This window comes from Micromesistius poutassou (assembly GCF_964030765.1).
Source record: "Micromesistius poutassou genome assembly, chromosome: 20".
In the NCBI taxonomy this organism is placed as follows: Eukaryota; Metazoa; Chordata; class Actinopteri; order Gadiformes; family Gadidae; genus Micromesistius; species Micromesistius poutassou.
The window spans coordinates 10,255,859-10,275,716 of NC_140290.1; the positions used below are offsets into that span (position 1 = coordinate 10,255,859).

Sequence of the window (19,858 nt, forward strand, 5' to 3'; positions counted from 1 at the left end):
ATATTATTAACCACCCTGCCAAATTTGAAGGACTAAAAAAATCGCGAAGTATATAAAATTATGCTTCAAAGTTGATGAAAAATGAGCAGTAATCCCTGGCTCAGGACGGTGGGGGCGTGTGCGCTGCAGGCCAGGAAACCACGCCCATCACCGGAGAGAGACCGTCTTCGGTCGGAAACTTAAATAAAGTAAACGAACCGTTAACGTTACGTTTCCCACTGTGGCATCCAGGGAAGATGCACCAACGAGGTTGAAGAGGCATAACGGGCAAGCTAGCTGCAAACTGACAATTCAAACCAGACTCGTGAGCGGTAAAACCATAGACGGGTGAAACCACAGAATGCTAGTGCGCGGTTAATGTATTTATACCTAGAGGGCAGCAGGGGGCGGGTCTACATCGAAGACCGCTTTACGTAAAGCGGTCTTCGATGTAGACCCGCCCATTTTAAACCTGCACACAGAACATTCTCTGAGGCCTAGCTCCTCAAGGAAATGATGAATGGGAAAAATATTTTTTACATGTTTTGAGGGACACATTTAAGGCCTAATTAATATGATAAGAAGAAAAATACTGAATTTGGTTTACCCGGTCTTTAAGCAAGAAGCCCAACCCCGACATGTTAATGACTTCTTTTGAAAAGGTGTCTGCTATATACAATTTACCAATACAGGTATTTTTAGTTTTCCTTGGAGTTGTAATCCTAGGATATATTTAGGTGATGTGATTATCATGATAATAAATGTTATGTTATGTCATATGTCACATTGGGCAAGTGAAATATTGTAGCCTTCAAATCTGTATGTGATAAAAAATTCACCCTCCCTTATTATTTTGCTTGAAGGAAACCTTTGTAGAAGTAGACTCTATCAAGATCATTAACGAGACCCTTTTAAACATCCTCAAATTTAGCATTTATTTTTTCTGAGCGCTTTCCGACCCAGTGCGCATGTGTGGAGAGCAAGCGGAAAGCGTATGTGTGCGCCGGGCGGAAGTGGCAACGTCCTTTCTGCTCACGAACAGCCATCATGGTGAGATCGTCGTGAAGTTTTAGCATCTCAAAAATTAAAGTATTTCCATATGTATTACTCCTATACCATAAAACAGCAAGTATAATGTTGCTAAACTATCCTGTTCACATTATATGTCCGTTTTGCTGTGCTTTTTATGTTGATCTAAAGCTATATTTGATTGCGGAGAAATGTGTGCTATTGCCGTGTTTGAAACGTGGTCGCCTAGGCAGGGAGGGCCGTTGAGGCATTCAGAGAGATTATCATTGCTAACGTATAATGGTGAAACAGCCTGACTAACTCTTTCGTATCATATTGCCTTCACTGCAGGGTTGCCATCCGTATTCGTTTGTACGCTATGAACAATGCTAACGAAACATTTGGATAGATGGTTGTAGTGAATGCTACATGCTAGCGTCAAATAACAGACCCTGCTCACCATCCAGTATTCACCTTTCAACCTCGGATATTTAAACTAACCTCAAACAACGCAATTGTTCTCTACAGGTGTTCAAGCGTTATGTTCAGATTGGCCGTGTCGCCTACGTTGCTTTTGGAGCCAACGAGGGCAAACTGGTGGCCATCGTTGATGTCATCGACCAAAACAGGGTAAACGGCTGACTTACTGCAATCTCAAACCGCACATGTATCAAAGCACCACAAGAACAGTCACTAATGTCTTGAACCGTCTCTAGGCTCTCGTTGATGGACCCTGCACTGGAGTGAAGAGGCAGTCCATGCCATTCAAGTGCATGCAGCTCACCGACTACGTTATCAAAGTACCTCACAGGTGAGGGCATCTTCCGGGCTCTCGTCTCATGCAATTCCATTTTTAATTTTAGCTCATTATAGTAATGTTGTAGTTTCCATGGGAAAGATATCATATGAGGCAATTATTGAACTATATTGAATGTGTCCTTAATGCTTTAACACAATCGTGTTTCTGTATTGTGCAAAGAAAACTGAAAGTTAATAATAATAATACGACCTGCAACTAAGACATGTCTGAAACATGTGTGCCCAGTATGCTTGATAAGACTGTCAATGTATGCTAAAATGTCTCATGTTCCACAGTGCCCGTCAGAAGTTTGTGAGGAAAGCCTGGGAGAAGGCTGAGGTCAACCAGAAATGGGAGCAGAGCAGCTGGGCTAAGAAGATTGAGGCCAAGAAGAAGGTAAGCAGTGCAATCTCAGTGTGGACATTTTCTTATTGGTACTGAATATCAAAACTGCTTAGTTTTTTGGGGGTTTTTTGGTCCATGGTTTGTCTTGGGCATGTTCAACTCTAGTTCATTAAAATGCTTTCTTGGTCTAGTGTGATTGTGAATTGATACTGAAATACTTTCATTCCACATTTGTTTACTTGGTCTTGATAGCTTGTCTGTATAAGGGTTAATTGGGTTTTGTGGAAACATTGATGGAGAGGGAGAATTGGGTCATTCTCGAGTCCTTTTCTCCATGCATAGCAGCTCAAGTTTAGATATTTTAAACTAGATGTCTTTAATGAATGGAGCTATTTTGTAGTCAGACAATCAACGCTTGATTGATAGAGTTGCATCACTCGTGTATACTTGTAGACTGTTGCTCCATGGCTCCTGGTAATCCAGTTTGTTTATAAATTATTTGTATAATGAAGATCTAGGGAATTAATGCATGTTTTTTTTTATCTGCAGAGGGCTCAGATGTCCGACTTTGACCGCTACAAGGTGATGAAGGCCAAGAAGATGGTAAGTTTAAACTTTTCAAGGATTTTCATGAATGAACAGCTGATTGTAAAAAAGCTAGCAGTTTGTGACATTGTGTCAATTTAATTTGTTTTTGTCTACAGAGGAACAGAATCATCAAGCACGAGGTGAAGAAACTCCAGAAGGAGGCAGCAAAAAAGTGATCGGTTCCACAAATAAACATTTTGAAAAAACGTATCCATGGCCATCTGTTTTGTTTTTAGAAATTGCACAATTTGGTATGGGTGCTAGTGCTACACAATATGGATTTTTGTGTTGATGGAGGCAATGCAGGAAATAATTGGGAAACGGCAAATAGTTTCTGCCGTAGTTGGGTTTGTGCAGTAGCAGAGCTCTTATGTCATGTCTGACCAGTGTAATGGATTATAACTAGTTTGTATTTAATGGATTATAATGAGATTACTGACCAGAGGTAAATTAAAATGCAGGTTTTATCACTTTTTTAAACAAATTAGTTTAAAGTAATTGTCCGAACATTGAAGTAGAACACAATCCCCTCAAACATGTCTATTTGGTATTTTGAAATGATGGCATTCACCCATGCTTTCTCCATACATGGAGTCAAATATATATTTCAAGTTATGAACTATAGAAACGTTATATTATATAGGCCTATTTATTTCAAATCGAATTACTCTAAATGCGTGTAATTACAGCACCGTCTAATTCGCTTTAGTACACGCCTGCTGTACTGCACTGTTTTCGCTAGGTGGCAGCAAAAAGCACTGTCTTTTACCATTACAATGGTGAACCACAAGATATATCCCACTAAAACTCCTTTCATTTTTTCGTGAACGAAACCAAGGTGTGATACATACTCCAGCACTGCCTGCCAAATTAACGCCCTCCAGCAGCTTTGTGGAGGGAACATGGCGTTCCTAAATACATCCTCTCACAATGTTAATGCATTTTTAGTTGAAAGGCCATGATGGATTCTCAAGCACGGATGCGCGTAAGCACAATGAAAGGCTTCAATGAGTACAGATAATCAGACATGTAAACAATACAGAAGTATCGAAATAAGTGCAACATTGCAAATAAAAACGAAATGAATTATAAAATATTTAAAGGAATAAAAATAACATTCTAAAGAATGTACAACGTTTTTGTATTGAAATAAAAGCGTCAACTAATTGGGTAGAAAAACTATTGTCCATGCCTTTCCATGAATTTAACACATTAAACACGCATGCCTTCTTGGATAGGTCTACGTGCTTCTGACGTCAGAGATGAGTTAGAACTATGCAAGTATGCGCAGTAAGGTGGACGACAGAGCCGGAGTTGCGAGATTGGAGGGTATTAACGGATATGTTCCTGACAGTTTCTAGTTACGGACTACACCATAAATATTTATACTGTATTGTATGTTAAATTGAGACACGCTGTACAACAGTCCATAGTGAAGCAGTGATCTAAACGGGCAACGCAGAAGGAGAGGCGTTTGGCACTGATTCATAGAGCGCCTCATCCTGGTAAGCAGTATTTAATGGGATATTTATTGTTTGAAAAGACATATTAGGCCTTTAAACTATAACGTAATTATAGCAAGCTAGAATCCGTATTGTAGGCATGTATAAATACAACGTAGGTTATTCTAGGCTCCAACACATGTTTCTTTAATGCGTATCAAGGGAACGTTTGTGCGTCGAACCTTCTTGTGTTGTTATTGCTCCGGATGCCCAGAATGCGTCCGTTGTTGACAGCGGGTGTCCCATATGGGCAACAGAGCCTCTGCGCCCTGTTTTCTTACTTATTCGTTGCCAGAATGGATAACATGCAGGCTATCCAAAACGCAGTTTTAAAATGTGAACTGAAGACTGCAAATGGAAACAGAACTACTCTGACTCGAAATGCATGTGCTCACGCTTTTAATTACAGGGCTAAAGGTTAAAATATGTGTTTTGATTTGTCTTAGTCACAAATGAGTCAATTGATGTCTGACGAAGAATCCAACATAAGCTATCTGTCAGAAAGGCCAAGGTCTCTTTCTCAGTTATCAATCTTAAGGGCCATTAAAGTCCACAGTAATCATATCTGCCTCCACACCCCCCAATATATCTACCCGAGCAATCGAGTGCCATCTGTGAGCGTGGCCCTTTTTAATATCGCCCTGGGTGTGTTCAAGATGCCAGGCAACCTGGACTTTACTCTTCCTCACCTGTCAATAATAATAACACCTCCATCTTCTAGATGGCCTGCCCAAGTACAGTTACACAACCAACCATCCCTCATGGTGTGTAGTTGATTGGAATGGTGTCACAGACAGAGACACCGCGAGGACAAGGAGGGAGAGGTGGGGGGATTGGGGAACACGCCTATGCATCACTCAAATAGGTGCTCTGAATGTGTACAATGTATACCAGACAAGGCTGATTAGATGAAGGCTTGGGTAAGCTTGTTAGCCCCAAGACCAGCGACCTGATCCCGCCTTCTGGCTAAAACTGAACGCATGGGTTCCCTACGAGGCCCACGTGGAGCTGAGCAGCAGGACATCCCCTTAAAGGGATTTATTAGATTTACGTCGTTTAAGACAAGTGTTGAGTACAGTACAGAGTACCGGGTACTGTCTTGGCGTGTGCCTGTGTTTTAAGAGTGAGTGAATGAAAGCATGCAGAAAGTGTCTGAGAGGTAGAGAGTGAGTGAGAGAGAGAGATGGCCGGCTGCTATTAAAAGCCACATGAGTCACTCTTCTTCACAGGTACGCTGGCAGACTCCGTCTCAGAAGCTCTTTCCTACAGAGCGTTACTTAACAGTTGATATTTACAGAAGAGCTATGAAGGCCAACTGCCATTCCCAGCCAGTGTCATCATCCTCAGCGACCCACCTATTGTTTGTTTGGCGGTTTCTTTATGCTCGTGTGGAGTTTAAACGTGTTGGTGGTTTGTGTCGGGCGGTTGTGGTCGATGGGTGCGTTCCCCGACCACGATTGAGTGAATGCGTTGCACACACACTCAGTGTTTTGAGGACACGCCTCTTGGACACTCACCTGTCAGGAATGTTCTTGGCAAGCTTGTGTCTTTGCCGGATTCCAGTTTACACACGCATGGCCTCCTCGAAACGGAATGCCATGCCATGCATGCCTGCCAGGCTAGAGGGGGTTTGTCGTGGCAATTTCCTTAACAGATATTGCGTCTAGGACAGATGAGATTTCTAAATGCAAAAAAGCACACAATACTTGTAGACAATAATTACCGTTACATAGGATATATATAGCTTACCGTTCATATATACGCGATAAATGGAGGTTCTTTACCGTTCCATATATACTGTTCATATAACAGAGTCTTTTACCGTTATATTCACTGAACAGATTTTTTTAGCTATACAAGTATTGTGATCTCACTTGTTACAAATTATTTTCCCCTCAGGATACCGTAGGCTACTGAAAAAAAACCAATCTATTCCCCACAGGCGCCCTCTTCTCACCCCAGTAGCTGGTTACAGTCACCTGGTGGCGAGGTAAAGCTCTAAGAACCCAGTCCCCAGCTGTGCACGGTTGACCTGTTTTGAAGTAATATTTTGCACAATCTTCAGGTTAGGTATCCCAGACGAGCCCCCAAATTGTCGTGGCAATTTCCTTTAACAGATATTGCGTCTAGGACAGATGAGATTTCTAAATGCAAAAAGCACACAATACTTGTAGACAATTAACCGGTTTAATGCATGCATACATTAGACTCCTCTCTAGCAGAGTGTCCAGTCCTGTCCAGTCCAGACATACAGTTGACAGAGTTATTTATACCGTTTCAGTTCCTCCCCACATTGTAGATGTCAATAATCAAATCAAGTAATGTTTACCCAAGACACAGAGTTGCCTGTGTTCTTATCAAGCAGAAGAGTGCCTAAGAGGATGTCTTCTCCCTTGCGACCGGTTTACCCAAGTACGAAGGTTTACATTATTAGTTGACTCTAAGCAAGATAGGCCGGCTACCCATAGAGAAGGGTTTACATTTATATTATTATTAATCATTTGGTTTACCAGGGTATTCACATTTAGACAGTAGTCTCTTTTACAAATTAGCCCTGGCCAAGAAAGACAGCACCTAGCTAAAAGACACATAAAAACAGAGAAACAGATTTAGATGCCACTGAGGAAAGTGGGACAGCCGACCAGAGCACAAGGGTAAACATTTTGATTGACTCTGAGGAGGAAGGTAGGACAGCAGACCAGAGCACATGGGTTAACATTTTGACGTCATCACTCACTGGTGAGTGGCTGAACCAAGCATAAAGGTCAATATGTATACAACACTGGCAAAGCTGGAAAAGCAGGATGGCAAGACAATACACAAATGGAAAATAAAGCCTATATGACTGAAAGGTAGCAACATATGATTTTTTCCATCACAGGTTGGTGAGGTGTTTGTGTGTGTGGGGGGGGGGTTGTTTCGTAACCAAGTTTGCAAAGTTCACTGACTTCTACCATCTGGTGAACTTTGCGTCAAGTGCCTACAAGTGGAATGAGTTTACTCAACAAATTCCTGGAAACTTTTTTTTTTACCTGGATTGGCTGTTCCTTGTTTGACTGAGCTGGTTAGAAATTGAATACATGTCTAGCATCAATGCGCTAGAAGGGATTAGGCTTCAAAGAGGCCTGTGAGGTAGCTGCCTGCCTAAATTGTTAGGCACTCCGTTACTCTGTTGTTTGAACACCTCATGACACTTATCTATCAAAATGTTTGTTGAATCCAGGTACAACATCCTGAATTCGACCTGTTGGGAGAAACATGGAGAACTGACCGGAGAGACACCAGCTGACTAGAGAGAGAGAGGCAACTCCTCTGCCCTACCTGCAGCCTCATGGCTGGTCTGAAACGTGGCCACGATGGGAAGATCGCTGGCCTCTACGACCTGGACAAGACCCTGGGCCGCGGGCACTTTGCTGTGGTCAAACTGGCCCGGCATGTCTTCACAGGGGAAAAGGTACACGTCTCACACGCACACCGTTAGCCCAAAATGAGTTTAACAGCACGATGTGGCTCATGTTGTGTAGCCCTCCCGGCAACGGGATAACAAGGTGATGAGGAAGGGCACTTGTTACCAGCGTGAGGTTCACTCCTCTTCCTGCTTCCCGGTACCCACCACCCCACCAACCCACCCCCCCCCCAGGTGGCGGTGAAGGTGATCGACAAGACCAAGCTGGACGCAGTGGCGCGGGGCCACCTGTTCCAGGAAGTGCGCTGCATGAAGATGGTGCAGCACCCCAACGTGGTGCGTCTGTACGAAGTCATCGACACGGCAACCAAGCTCTACCTCATCCTGGAGCTGGCAGACGGGGGGGACATGTACGACTGCATCATGAAGCATGAGCGCGGGCTCGGCGAGGAGGTGAGCCAGCGCGCACGCACGCACGCACGCACACACACACACACACACACACACACACACACACACACACACACACACACACACACACACACACACACACACACACACACACACACACACACACACACACACACACACACAATCAACACACACACAATCAACACACACACACACACACACACACACACACACACACACACACACACACACACACACAATCGAAAAGCACACAGGTATGAAAGTGGATCCACATGTTAGGCACGCTATGTATGCTATGCCGAGTCAACCTAACTGTTAATATTACCGGTGTAAAATAGACATGGTGGAAGAAACAACACATCATTTTCATTGGCTACAAAGCTAGGCACTATTCACTTTACATAAAGACTCCAGTCTCCCCTATATAAAACATTATAGGCTAGACTTATATAGTTACATTTTTTATTTTATATCCCGGACAGTTCTTTTCATATTCATTCTTTCTTTTCATTCTTTTATCTTGCATTTCTGAATCAACCAACACCACAACCAATTCCTGCAATGCAATTATTTATATATATATATATATATATATATATATATATATATATAAATTGCACATCTTTGTTGAGTACTCGATTCTGAAAAGCAGACCACTGCTGTAAATAACAGACCGTTGCTATGGATGCTATTTCCGAGCATAGAATCTAACCTCCAATTATTTTTACAGAAGCAATTTTCAATTCAATTACATGTATTTTTGGGTTCATATTCTGTGTCAAAGTATTGATTTCTTTAGTAAGTAGCCGGGTAATAAGTGGGATAATGTACAGTGAGCCAAAATATATACCCGACAGAGTAGGAGCTTAAGAGACCCCAGACCCTTTGGGGTCCTGCATCACCTTACACATGCTACATGTAACCTCAGCAAATGGCAGTGCAATTTTATTCCAGATTTGAAAGGTGATATATTATAATACCAGGTGTGAGTGTGATTAGCCATTACAATTACCAATTACCGTTTTGAAAATCGCCCTCTTCTGACATCACAAGTGGGCGTGTCCACCCAGATGTGTGCTGGATAGATGAGCAACGTTTGCTATGTCACGTAATGGCTAATCACACTCACACCTGGTGGTAAAATATGTCACCTTTAACCTACTTTGATATATAACCACATCCCCCATCTCCTCATCCCCATCTTCCTCCCCCTGGAGTTGGCCAAGTGCTACTTCGCGCAGATCGTGCACGCCATCTCCTACTGCCACCGGCTGCGGGTGGTGCACCGCGACCTGAAGCCGGAGAACGTGGTGTTCTTCCAGAAGCAGGGCCTGGTCAAGCTCACCGACTTCGGCTTCAGCAACCGCTTCCGGCCGGGGGAGAACCTCAGCACCTCGTGCGGGTCGCTGGCCTACTCCGCCCCCGAGATCCTGCTGGGGGACGAGTACGACGCCCCCGCCGTGGGTGAGTCCCAGGGCTGCGTGGAAGAAATCATAATCACGATTATGTTGGTCAATATGGAAATCACAATAGAGAGAGAGAGAGAGAGAGAATATGCCCAGAGGACCGGTCAGTGCCCTGTGTGTCGGAGGAGGATGTTTTCTGATTCAGCAGTGGCCCAGTTATTGCTGTGTTTACCTTAAGCTCATATTACCGGTCAGTGTGAGCGTGTGGTGTGCATTCGGGCTCTGAATTTATTATGTCAACCCTGTGTGTGTGTGTGTGTGTGTGTGTGTGTGTGTGTGTGTGTGTGTGTGTGTGTGTGTGTGTGTGTGTGTGTGTGTGTGTGTGTGTGTGTGTGTGTGTGTGTGTGTGTGTGTGTGTGTGTGTGTGTGTGTGTGTGTGTGCGTGCGTGCGTGCGTGTACATGTGAGTCCAGAGTCCAGGTTGTGTTCCTTCTATAAGCAACAGAACAATACATGGTGTCCTCTATAGCTGTATGACCAACACTTGTGCCAGTGTGTGGGCCTACTGTACACACATCTCCTGAACCACAGGATAATGGTCAACAGCTCTCTACGATTGGACGAGAGTTGTGAGAGCAACACAATGAAAAGAAAATTAGGTGATATTTGCTACTGCTTTACAAAAGCCATTCAGTCACCTAGCCATTCATGGGTTTTTTGGATACCATATTAATTTACTTATTTATTTGAAGAGGAGAGGGGAGTTTTAGCGTCTTCTTTAATCATGATCATTGAAGGCTGCCCGCATGTAATGAAATCTGATATTGGGTCATCGTGAAATTGGTTTCTGTTATTTTCTCTCTGTTGTGCTTTTATCTCATCTCTCATGTCGTCACCCTCTTAAAGTAATGGCCTAAGTCATATTTTCAAGTTGTACAGAAAAAACTGAACCATATATAGAGTATATTATACTCTATATATATATATATATATATATATATATATATATATATATATATATATATATATATATATGGTTCAGTTTTTTCTGTTGTAAAAAAACTGTGTATTTTTATATATTAAATAATATTGAGCTGCACCTATTAAGCCATTAAATTATAAGCAACTCTACCATTCAGTTTACTATTGAATAAGATTAAACTATAGCAGTGAATATACTCACAATAGGTTTATGTGTCTACCAGTTTACATATCAAATTAAATGCAAGCAGGCAACCACCGTCGAGGATGTTTGGGGGGGGGGGGGGGGGGGGGGAAGGGGGGGATGTTGGGGGTACAGATCCTGTGTGAGTGTGTGTGGGTGAAGGGGGTGTGGGGGGTTGTCAGCTAGTGAGTAGAGTGTGAGGGAAGGGGAAAATAGAGAGAGAGAGAGAGAGAGAGAGAGAGAGAGAGAGAGAGAGAGAGAGAGAGAGAGAGAGAGAGAGAGAGAGAGAGAGAGAGAGAGAGAGAGAGAGAGAGAGAGAGAGAGAGAGAGAGAGAGAGAGAGAGAGAGAGAGAGAGAGAGAGAGAGAGTTTGTCCATTTTTCCATTTGAGTGGATCTGCTGTGGCTATTTTCTGCTGTCTCCTCTATGCTTCCTCTCATCTTCTCTTTGCAGAGCAGATGCGAGCGAGAGTGAAAAATCGGGAGGGTGGCCAAGCGAGAGGAGAGACTATAGTGATTTATCAGCACTGCTATAGTTCCAGCCTGACCATAAACATCCACCGCGGTGTATATATGCGTGTGCACGTGCGTGCGCCTATCTAATCAATCAGTTGCCCGACAGTACTTGCCGGCTTTCTAAGATCACAGAGTCAGCAATCCCTTTAAAAATCCCTTCAAAAGATGCGCTTGACCCAGATTACGAACAAGAAATGTACAGTTGTGTGTCTCCCATTCATGGGTGCTTGCGTGTCCATTCATGCAGCACTAGTCTTGCAGTCATGTGCACTACACAACTCACCGGCCATACCGCTGTCTGAAATGAGGAGGAGGAGGATGATGATGATGATGATGATGATGATGGGTTCATTAGCAAGGATTACCCATCCAACCCGAGAGTCATTAATCGGTGCGAGCACGCCAGCGGTGCCATTTGACGTTGAACGAGGCTCAGCACAGCAGCGAGGTCATCATAGAAAGCTATAAAGTTGGTAGGCCTTGGAACTGAGCCAGAAGGGGGGCGGGCCAGGGATTATTGTGGTCGCCACGGTTACTCCTAGCAGAGGAGATTACAAATGGGGGGCGTCTCGGTCCTGAAAGAGGAGACTGTTCTGGAGGATGCTGTTACAATCTGCTGCTGATGATGGTGATGATGATGAAGGGCTGAAAATTGCCTTTTTAAAATCTTTATTCAATGGACGAAAAGCAGCAAGCGTATCTTATTGTGTGTTCATGTGTACGTGTGCGCTTGCCTGGCGTGCGTGTGTGTGTGTGTAGGGTGTGTGAATGAGTGCAGAAGGGGGGGACGCAAAACTAAAAGGGGTACTTTAGACGATTGCAGCTGTCGCCGCTAATGGCTAGGCCGTAAGCAGCAGAGAAACGGACTGCTTCGTATAAATAAACCCATCCGATACGATAGCAGGTTGCTTGACCACCGGCCGCAACGCAGTGATGGGGTTGGGGGGGGGGAGGGGGGGACCAGCGGTGGGCTGGGACGGAAGGGGAGGTATCACGGTTGCTAGGAAACGGCAGGGACTGCAGCAACACTTCTCACCTCCCCTGGCAGTAGCGAGCTGACGCACACTCCTTCACAGCCGTGGCGATAAATAGTCACCACCCACAATCCACCTGCATCCACGCCAGGCATCGCATCGCAGGCCAAGAGGCACGCTGGGTAGAGGACTGCTGAGCAGCCAGACCAGCGAACACCAATCAAAATCAAGTATATGTGTGAAGGCCAATCGACTAGACATGCAGAGTCCAGTCAGAATCAATTATACGTGCAAAGCAAAATCGACAATACCCGCACAAAGAATAATGAAAACTATAAACATGTGAAAGACCAATCGGAGGCAGCGATACACGCAGAAACCAATCAAAATCTACTGCACACACAAAGAAAAATAAAAATCATCTACACACACAAATAACTTTAAGAATCATGTGGATGCTCCCGGCATGCAGAAAATAAGGAACAGAGGGAGGCCATAAAAGTGGACAATATTTATTTTATCTTTGACAGTGTGTTATCAGCGTGGTATGCTGCTCATGGTGCACACCGTATGTGTGCTGGGTATTAATGCTGTCGGAAGACTAGCGTGGAATGTGGGTCAGTGGACCATATTACCGTCAAACACTGCTCTGCATGCCTGCAGGACTCTGCTGTTCTCTTCCAGCACCGCTTTGCAGAAGCCATAGATAGAACGGCTGTAGTGAGCAACTAGAATGCGTATGAATCAATGACGGATGAACACGTTAACCCACTTCCTTGGTGTGTGTGTGTGTGTGTGTGTAGGCGTGCAGCGTTTGTGCTGCAGATTATGCTGAGGTGTGTGTGTGTGTGTGTGTGTGTGTGTGTGTGTGTGTGTGTGTGTGTGTGTGTGTGTGTGTGTGTGTGTGTGTGTGTGTGTGTGTGTGTGTGTGTGTGTGTGTGTGTGTGTGTGTGTGTGCGCACATTTGTCGTACCAGACGGCTAGGAACAGCTTCAATGTTCGCTGAGCAGATGTGGTTTGTGCATATTTATGGGAACAGCTCTTTGATCAAATATAATTCATGTTTAATTTGTCAATAGGATCAGAGAGCTTTGTCTGTGTGTATATTCTGTGTGTATATGGATGTATGGATGTATGTATTAATATTTGCGTATATATATGTACACTACTGTTCACAAGTTTGGGGTCACAAGGACAATTAGCCTTTTAACACGATTAGCTAAACAATGTACCATTAGAACACAGGAGTGATGGTTGCTGGAAATGGGCCTCTGTACACCTATGTCGATATCCCATTAAAAATCTGTCGTTTCCAGCTGGAATAGCCATTTATGACATTAACAATGTCTAGACTGTACATATTTCTGATTAATTTAATGTTATCTTCATTGAAAAAAACTCCAAACATTTGAACGGTAGTGTGTATATGTATATGAGTGTTTGTGTGTGTGTTTATGTGTCACTAAACATAAAGGCAGACTGCCATGCTTGCTTGTCTCTCCCAATCCTATTATCCTTTATTTCCCTCTGGCACTTTCTCTTTAGGAGATGTCTGTTGTGTTTACTACTACCATTCCTGGCACTGTTAAAAATGCAACGCAAGCCTTATTCGCCTCTCTCTCTCTCTCTCTCTCTCTCTCTCTCTCTCTCTCTCTCTCTCTCTCTCTCTCTCTCTCTCTCTCTCTCTCTCTCTCTCTCTCTCTCTCTCTCTCTCTCTCTCTCTGGTCCTCTGCAGATATCTGGAGCCTGGGTGTGATTCTCTTCATGTTGGTGTGTGGTCACCCTCCCTTCCAGGAGACCAACGACAGTGAGACCCTCACTAAGATCATGGACTGCAAATACAGTGTTCCCGCACACGTCTCCCACGCATGCAGAGAGTAAGACACGTGCACGCACACATACACACACACCTCTGTACATGCATCCATACAATCACCTTATAATAGTGTGTGAGTTGGAGGGAGTGAGCACTCTTCAGGCGCTGCATATTTCATGTTTAGAGAGAGAGAGAGAGAGAGAGAGAGAGAGAGAAACAAGGTGGTTGAGGGACGAGAGCTTACTCCCCCCCCACGCCCCTCCTCTCTCACATTGTCCTGCCTTTCAATCTGTTTTCCCAGAGATGCAGTGCAGTGTCTGGTTTAGTCTAATGCAGGCATCCCCAGTCCCTCCACCATTAATAAACTTCCATATTACCTTCCTGTTCAAAAACTTCTGAAGCAAGCCGAGTCTTCTGCCAGGTTGCGTGGGTACATGAATACTTTAACAATGCACTCGTCTGTTCCTCCTTCTGCAAGGCAGAGCTTCGGGAATTAACGTGATTTCATGTGAAAAGTCTTTACCGCTTCCCCCATCTACTGATTGAAAGTGGTGTGAAAATTACAGTTTTAGAAAATAAAAGTCCTGGCATGGTCTGTGTTTTTTTTTTATTGTCTTTTTTTTTTTACTCAACTTCTCAGAGGTGCTAATTAGCAGACGGTGGACCCAAAATGCACGGCAGTACTTTAACAGTGGAACTTCTCTGAGGAAAAATGTGCTTTCATTGTCGCGTACACATTCTGTCCAGGCTTGAGTTTAAGTGAAATACATGGATAGTTCTGAAAGCTGTGGATCCCAACAGTGGATCACTAGAACGGTGCCAGTTCACCCCACTAACAGTCGTCCCTCGTTCCAGTCTCATAGGCCAAATGCTGCAGAGGGACCCCAAGAACCGTACCTCGCTGGAGCTCATTGAAGAACACGAGTGGCTGCAGGGCGTTGACCCCTCCCCCGCCACCAAGCTGGCCACGCCCCTGGTCTCCCACCGCAGCCTATCAGAGGAGGAACACGGCTGCATCGTCCAGCGGCTGGTGCTCGGGGGCATCGCCGACCGAGACGACATTACTGAGTACGCATCTCCCACTCGCCGGCTTCACGGTTCACCCAATGTTTGTGTGCCTTTGTACTAGAACAGATAGTCAACATTTGGAAAACGGTAACCAACATTTGTCAATGTCACATGATATCCACATGATATTCACATGATATATGTCTCCACTACTACAATTACTTTCACCACTTATCACTAACCAGACTGACATCAACTACTAACCACTGATCCTTTCTAACTTCATAACAACGTCATAACCAAAGTCCACTACTTTTACTGCAGCAGAAAAGCCCAATGTTTGTTCCATGACAACAAACACCAAACTATTTAGTAAATCCTTCTCATCTGGCGGTGGCTGGAAAAGCGCCATTCTGTGCTAGCACAGCTGGCGGCGTGTCTAACTGATTGCCGTCATCTGTATAATTGCCGTCAGACGCCAGTTGGCATGGTCTATTCCTAGATGGTGCCTCGTCAGATTAGACACCCAGCCTGTCAGCTAATTTAGAGTGGAGCTCCTTGATGCATTAGAATGAGGTTTTTGAACAGTGGTTCTGCGTGTTTTTGAACGAAACGCTCACCTCTCGCTCACGGTGCATCAGGGCGCTGGAGGCCAACCGGTACAACCACATCACGGCCACCTACTTCCTCCTGGCCGAGAGGGTGTTGAGGGAGAGGCAGGAGAAGGAGAACCACAGCCAGATTCGCTCTGCCAGCCCGAGCAAGGCTCAGTTCAGGTATGGGGGTCACCAACATCATAATGTCTGAACAGGTGTTTCTTGGGGGTATCGTCTGAATGACATCCACCCTGAAACTCTCCGATCTGAGCCTCGTCACTGATTCCGCCGTTCCCTATGTTCAACCCCCCCTCACAGGCAGTCGTGGCCCACCAGGGTGGACGTGCACCAGGACATGACGGACGGCCTGGGAGGTCCTGCCATCTCTCACCCCGGGGGTCCCCAGTCCCCCGCCCGCAGTGCAGAGAGCCTCCACAGAGGACCCAGGCCTAAGACGGCACTGCTGGACCTCAGCCAGAGGAAGGACATGGCCACCCTGCTGCAGCCCATGTCACAGAGCCACGAGAGGGGGATGCGGCCGCTGGCTGTGCCCCATGCCAACCCTCTGAGGCTAGGCCCACCGGGGCATCATGGCAAGACCAGGAGCCCCAGCCTCTTGAGTGTGGAGGAGGACGAGGAGGAGGAGGGCGAGCCCAAGCCGCTCCCCTTTCAGGTGGTGCTTCGCCCCAAGGGGGCGTCTTCTTTGCGCTCTCCAGCCAACAGGCTGACGTGTCGTATGAGCGCTCCAATCCTCAACCAGATCCACGAAGAGATCAGCGACGAAGAAGAGGACGAAGAGGCCGACGAGGGAGGGAAGAAGAGGGTAACCTTGCGTGGGCTCGCCCAACCCAGGAACCTCAATCTAGCCTCCAGACTCTCGGCTCCGCCCTGTGCCACTCTGTCCCCTGATCCCCTCACCATAACAACACCAGTCTCCTTGGCGACTCCCAGCTCGGAGACCTCTGAAGACGACACGCAGGACGACTCCTGTGAGGTGCGACACCACGGTGGGCCGGCACCGACGCTCGCCTTCAGCGGGAGCGAGCGGGAGCCCATCGTCCGAGCTCAAGAGCGGGAGGAACAGGGCACCAATGAGCCCGCCAGCCCCCCCAACGGCGGGAGTCCGGGGGACACTCAGGGTAGGGGTTCGGCCAAAGCCACCAGCGGCCTGGTGGAGAGCCTGAAGCTCATGAGTCTGTGCCTCAGCTCGCAGTTCCACAATCTGACAGGGGGCGGCGACAGGAGTGAGGTGGGGGACCACCAGCCGGAGCGACCCATGTGGAGGATGTGCATGGGGGGCTCCACCGGCAGCCTGGACAAGGTGTCCCTGCTGGGGGGGCCCACGCCCAGGGTGACCCTCCACCGGTCCACCCCACTGGGGGACTCGTTCCTGGGGGACCCCCTGCTGGACGGGTCCTGCTCGGGCAACCTGAGGCTGAGTGAGCTGGACCTGGCCAGGGAGAACCACCGGAACCTGAAGAACCGGGTGCTGCAGATGCCGCTAAGTGACAAGACTCTTTCCGTGAACATCCAGAGGAGTCCCAAGGAGGGCCTGCTCTTCCCCCCCACACCCCACAGCTGCTGCCAGGTCATCTGAAGGCCTGTGGACCCCAGCCCCACCTCACCCCACCCCACCTCACCTGCCTGGCTGCTACCCCCTCCGCCCAACACCACCTCCAGGATTCAGATCCTCCCTCCTCTACCTCGCCCCACTCTCTTCTACCTCACCCCCTGTCTTACTCCTTTTTCCGCCACTTTCTTTCATCCCTTCTCCCCCTCATCCCTCTCTCCTCTGCCCTCTCTCATCTCCCTACTACCCTCAGAAATATCACAGTCAACATCAACACCACCCGTCCCCCATCACCCTTTCACCCTGAGGGCGGGTGAGGAAACACAATTCAACTTCTTAAACACTATATTAGAGTACAGTCAGTGTTTGCGTGTGATGCACTCACTGCACAACTTATTTAGGCATCTTGTGTGAGAATATCAGGGGAACATACATAGCACTAGGAGCAAGAAGACCGGATAGGAGACAATGGCTCGCTGAACCACATTGGCACCACAATCCCCCTGGAGTGCAACAGGAACCGGGGAGGGAGGGGGAAACCGTGGTTTCCTCAGTCCCGAGTGACCATGAAAAGAGTGACCAGCACACATCTATTGACTGACTGCTCTGCGGACATCTGTCAGACTTCACACACACGCCAAGCAACCGGTGTCTCTAGGTAATGCACATCGGAACATGTAGAGTAGACAGGCGTTAAATCAGGGTTTTTAAAGTTGTGTCGTTTGGCCCTGGCTATAGGAGAGAGTGAGCGAGTAAGAGAAAGAGAGAGAGAGAGCAGTGTTACTTAATGTCGATCACTCGTATGTCTTGAGGTCTTTACTTTTTTTGCACACTCCGGCCTTTACAACCATGCATATCTGCCTGTACACAGGCACACACACACACACACACACACACACACACACACACACACACACACACACACACACACACACACACACACACACACACACACACACACACACTCACTCAAGATGTTTACACATAGGGTTTTATTTTTTATTATTCATGTGAAACCTATTTTTTTAAATAAATATTTTAGGCAGTTGTCTTTTTTTATATGATTATGGCTGACTGATTTGCATATGACTTCTTTAGTTTCTTCAGATGGCAGGAATTAGCACCCAACAGAGAGAGACTCTGTCACTTACTTTGAAGTCTGTCACTGTTGTTGTGTTTGTCTACTTCAAATGGGCTCTGTAGTCTCAGACAGCAAACACATAGTCACTTTGATCAAAGGTCTCTGTGTCTCCACTACACCAAGGCAGTGTTTTGTACATATTGTGAATATCCAAAGACCTTTTAGGGTTATTATTCACTGGCGTAAATATAGTAATAGTAAATAGCAATCAGACTTTTAGAACCTTCTAGAAGGCTGCTGGATGTGCTTTTCATTGTTTAAGAGCCAAACGCAACAGCAAAGGGGATTTATAAACTCATGGAATTGGTGAGCTGAACATTATGGATGAAGAGATGGCAAGAGAAATATTATTTTATTTATTCATTCAAACAAAATATTTTTGAAAATATATATATATATATTTTGACTATGTTGAATTATATTGAGGTGGCTAAAATCTATGAATTATAAAGATTATTTATTATTTATCAATTATTTATTTATTAATTCATTCATTTAAAAATGGATACTCACAGAACAGGGAGGCCAGTGCAGTATGTACTGTTGAAGGTCGGCTTGCAAATCACACAATCCCGTACCCAAATACGCCACTAGAGAGAGTTATCTAGCTGCTAATATTAGCATTGGGTCAGAACCAAAAAATTGTGCATGTCCTCTAGCTTTCAAGGACTAGCCACTTGTTGTGTAGCATATTCAAGGACCTAAAAAAAGAAACAGAAACCAACCAAACAAAATCGTATGTGAATAGATATTTGACTTAAGTGGTATGTTTACCTTGACAGTGCATGTTTTTTACTGTTGCAACTTCAACGTCATCCAGAGGTCAACCCACCTATAGCGTATATCTAAACAAGCTGATGTGTCACCTCACTGTACCGTATCCACACAGCAATACCAACGGCGGCAAAATGTACCAACAAACATGGGTGTGCCATAAAATTGGTTTTGAACATATTGTACTGTCTGAAATATGAGATATATATAATATATGTATATTCAAATAAAAATCATGTGAAAGAAATAGGACACGTTTTATTTGTATTCCATATATGTCGTTGGGGTGAAGGGTTAGGCTTATAAAAAAAAAACTGTAAAAAATACACACAAATCATCAAACCTACTGGGGTAAGGTAGTCAAGAAATTAAGTTGTTTGACCCCCCAGCTGAAAGGTTAGGTTGTATAGGTCTACATGTTGGCATGCCTCCCCTTTCCCGCTCATTAAGGATCTTAAAATCCACTGTTATTCACATATTTTAAACCTAGGGTAGGCATTTTTTATGGAAGCATTCTTTTTCACATTTGTTGAAATTATTTATTACATCCAACAGCAATCCATAAATCAAATACTCAAATAATCTGTGGCAGTCACTGTGGCAGTCCGTAATGGGAGGCCCGTAATAAGTCATCAAATAATTTTCTTAGGCCGAATTAAATGATTGGATGGCATCGATTCTGCCCATGCACTCATTGCACATGACCAGAGTCTTCTACATGGCTAGGGTCGATATTTTGCTCAAGCTAGCGAGCTAGTCCTGTGTTGTGGGGGAGCGGCTTTGGAGGGAGCCCTCAATGAAGGGCTGTACTGCTAGATTCAACACAAGTGGCACAA

The 19,858-nt window shown here is 45.4% G+C and overlaps 2 protein-coding genes across 2 annotated transcripts; both read left to right on the forward strand.

Moving 5' to 3' along the window:
* The first annotated feature begins 969 nt into the window (after window positions 1-969).
* Window positions 970-2,929, forward strand: rpl14 (ribosomal protein L14). Its single transcript, XM_084484632.1, has 6 exons — window positions 970-1,029; window positions 1,516-1,617; window positions 1,704-1,798; window positions 2,083-2,182; window positions 2,681-2,734; window positions 2,836-2,929. The coding sequence occupies exons 1-6, from the start codon at window positions 1,027-1,029 to the stop codon at window positions 2,893-2,895; spliced, it is 414 nt and encodes a 137-aa protein (XP_084340758.1). The 5' UTR covers window positions 970-1,026; the 3' UTR covers window positions 2,896-2,929.
* A 1,112-nt stretch (window positions 2,930-4,041) lies between these two features.
* On the forward strand, window positions 4,042-19,263 carry LOC311365009 (SNF-related serine/threonine-protein kinase-like). The gene is made up of 8 exons (XM_084484530.1): window positions 4,042-4,224; window positions 7,445-7,675; window positions 7,862-8,080; window positions 9,277-9,523; window positions 13,853-13,994; window positions 14,789-15,001; window positions 15,583-15,717; window positions 15,856-19,263. The coding sequence occupies exons 2-8, from the start codon at window positions 7,553-7,555 to the stop codon at window positions 17,132-17,134; spliced, it is 2,358 nt and encodes a 785-aa protein (XP_084340656.1). The 5' UTR covers window positions 4,042-4,224; window positions 7,445-7,552; the 3' UTR covers window positions 17,135-19,263.
* The last annotated feature ends 595 nt before the right edge of the window (window positions 19,264-19,858 follow it).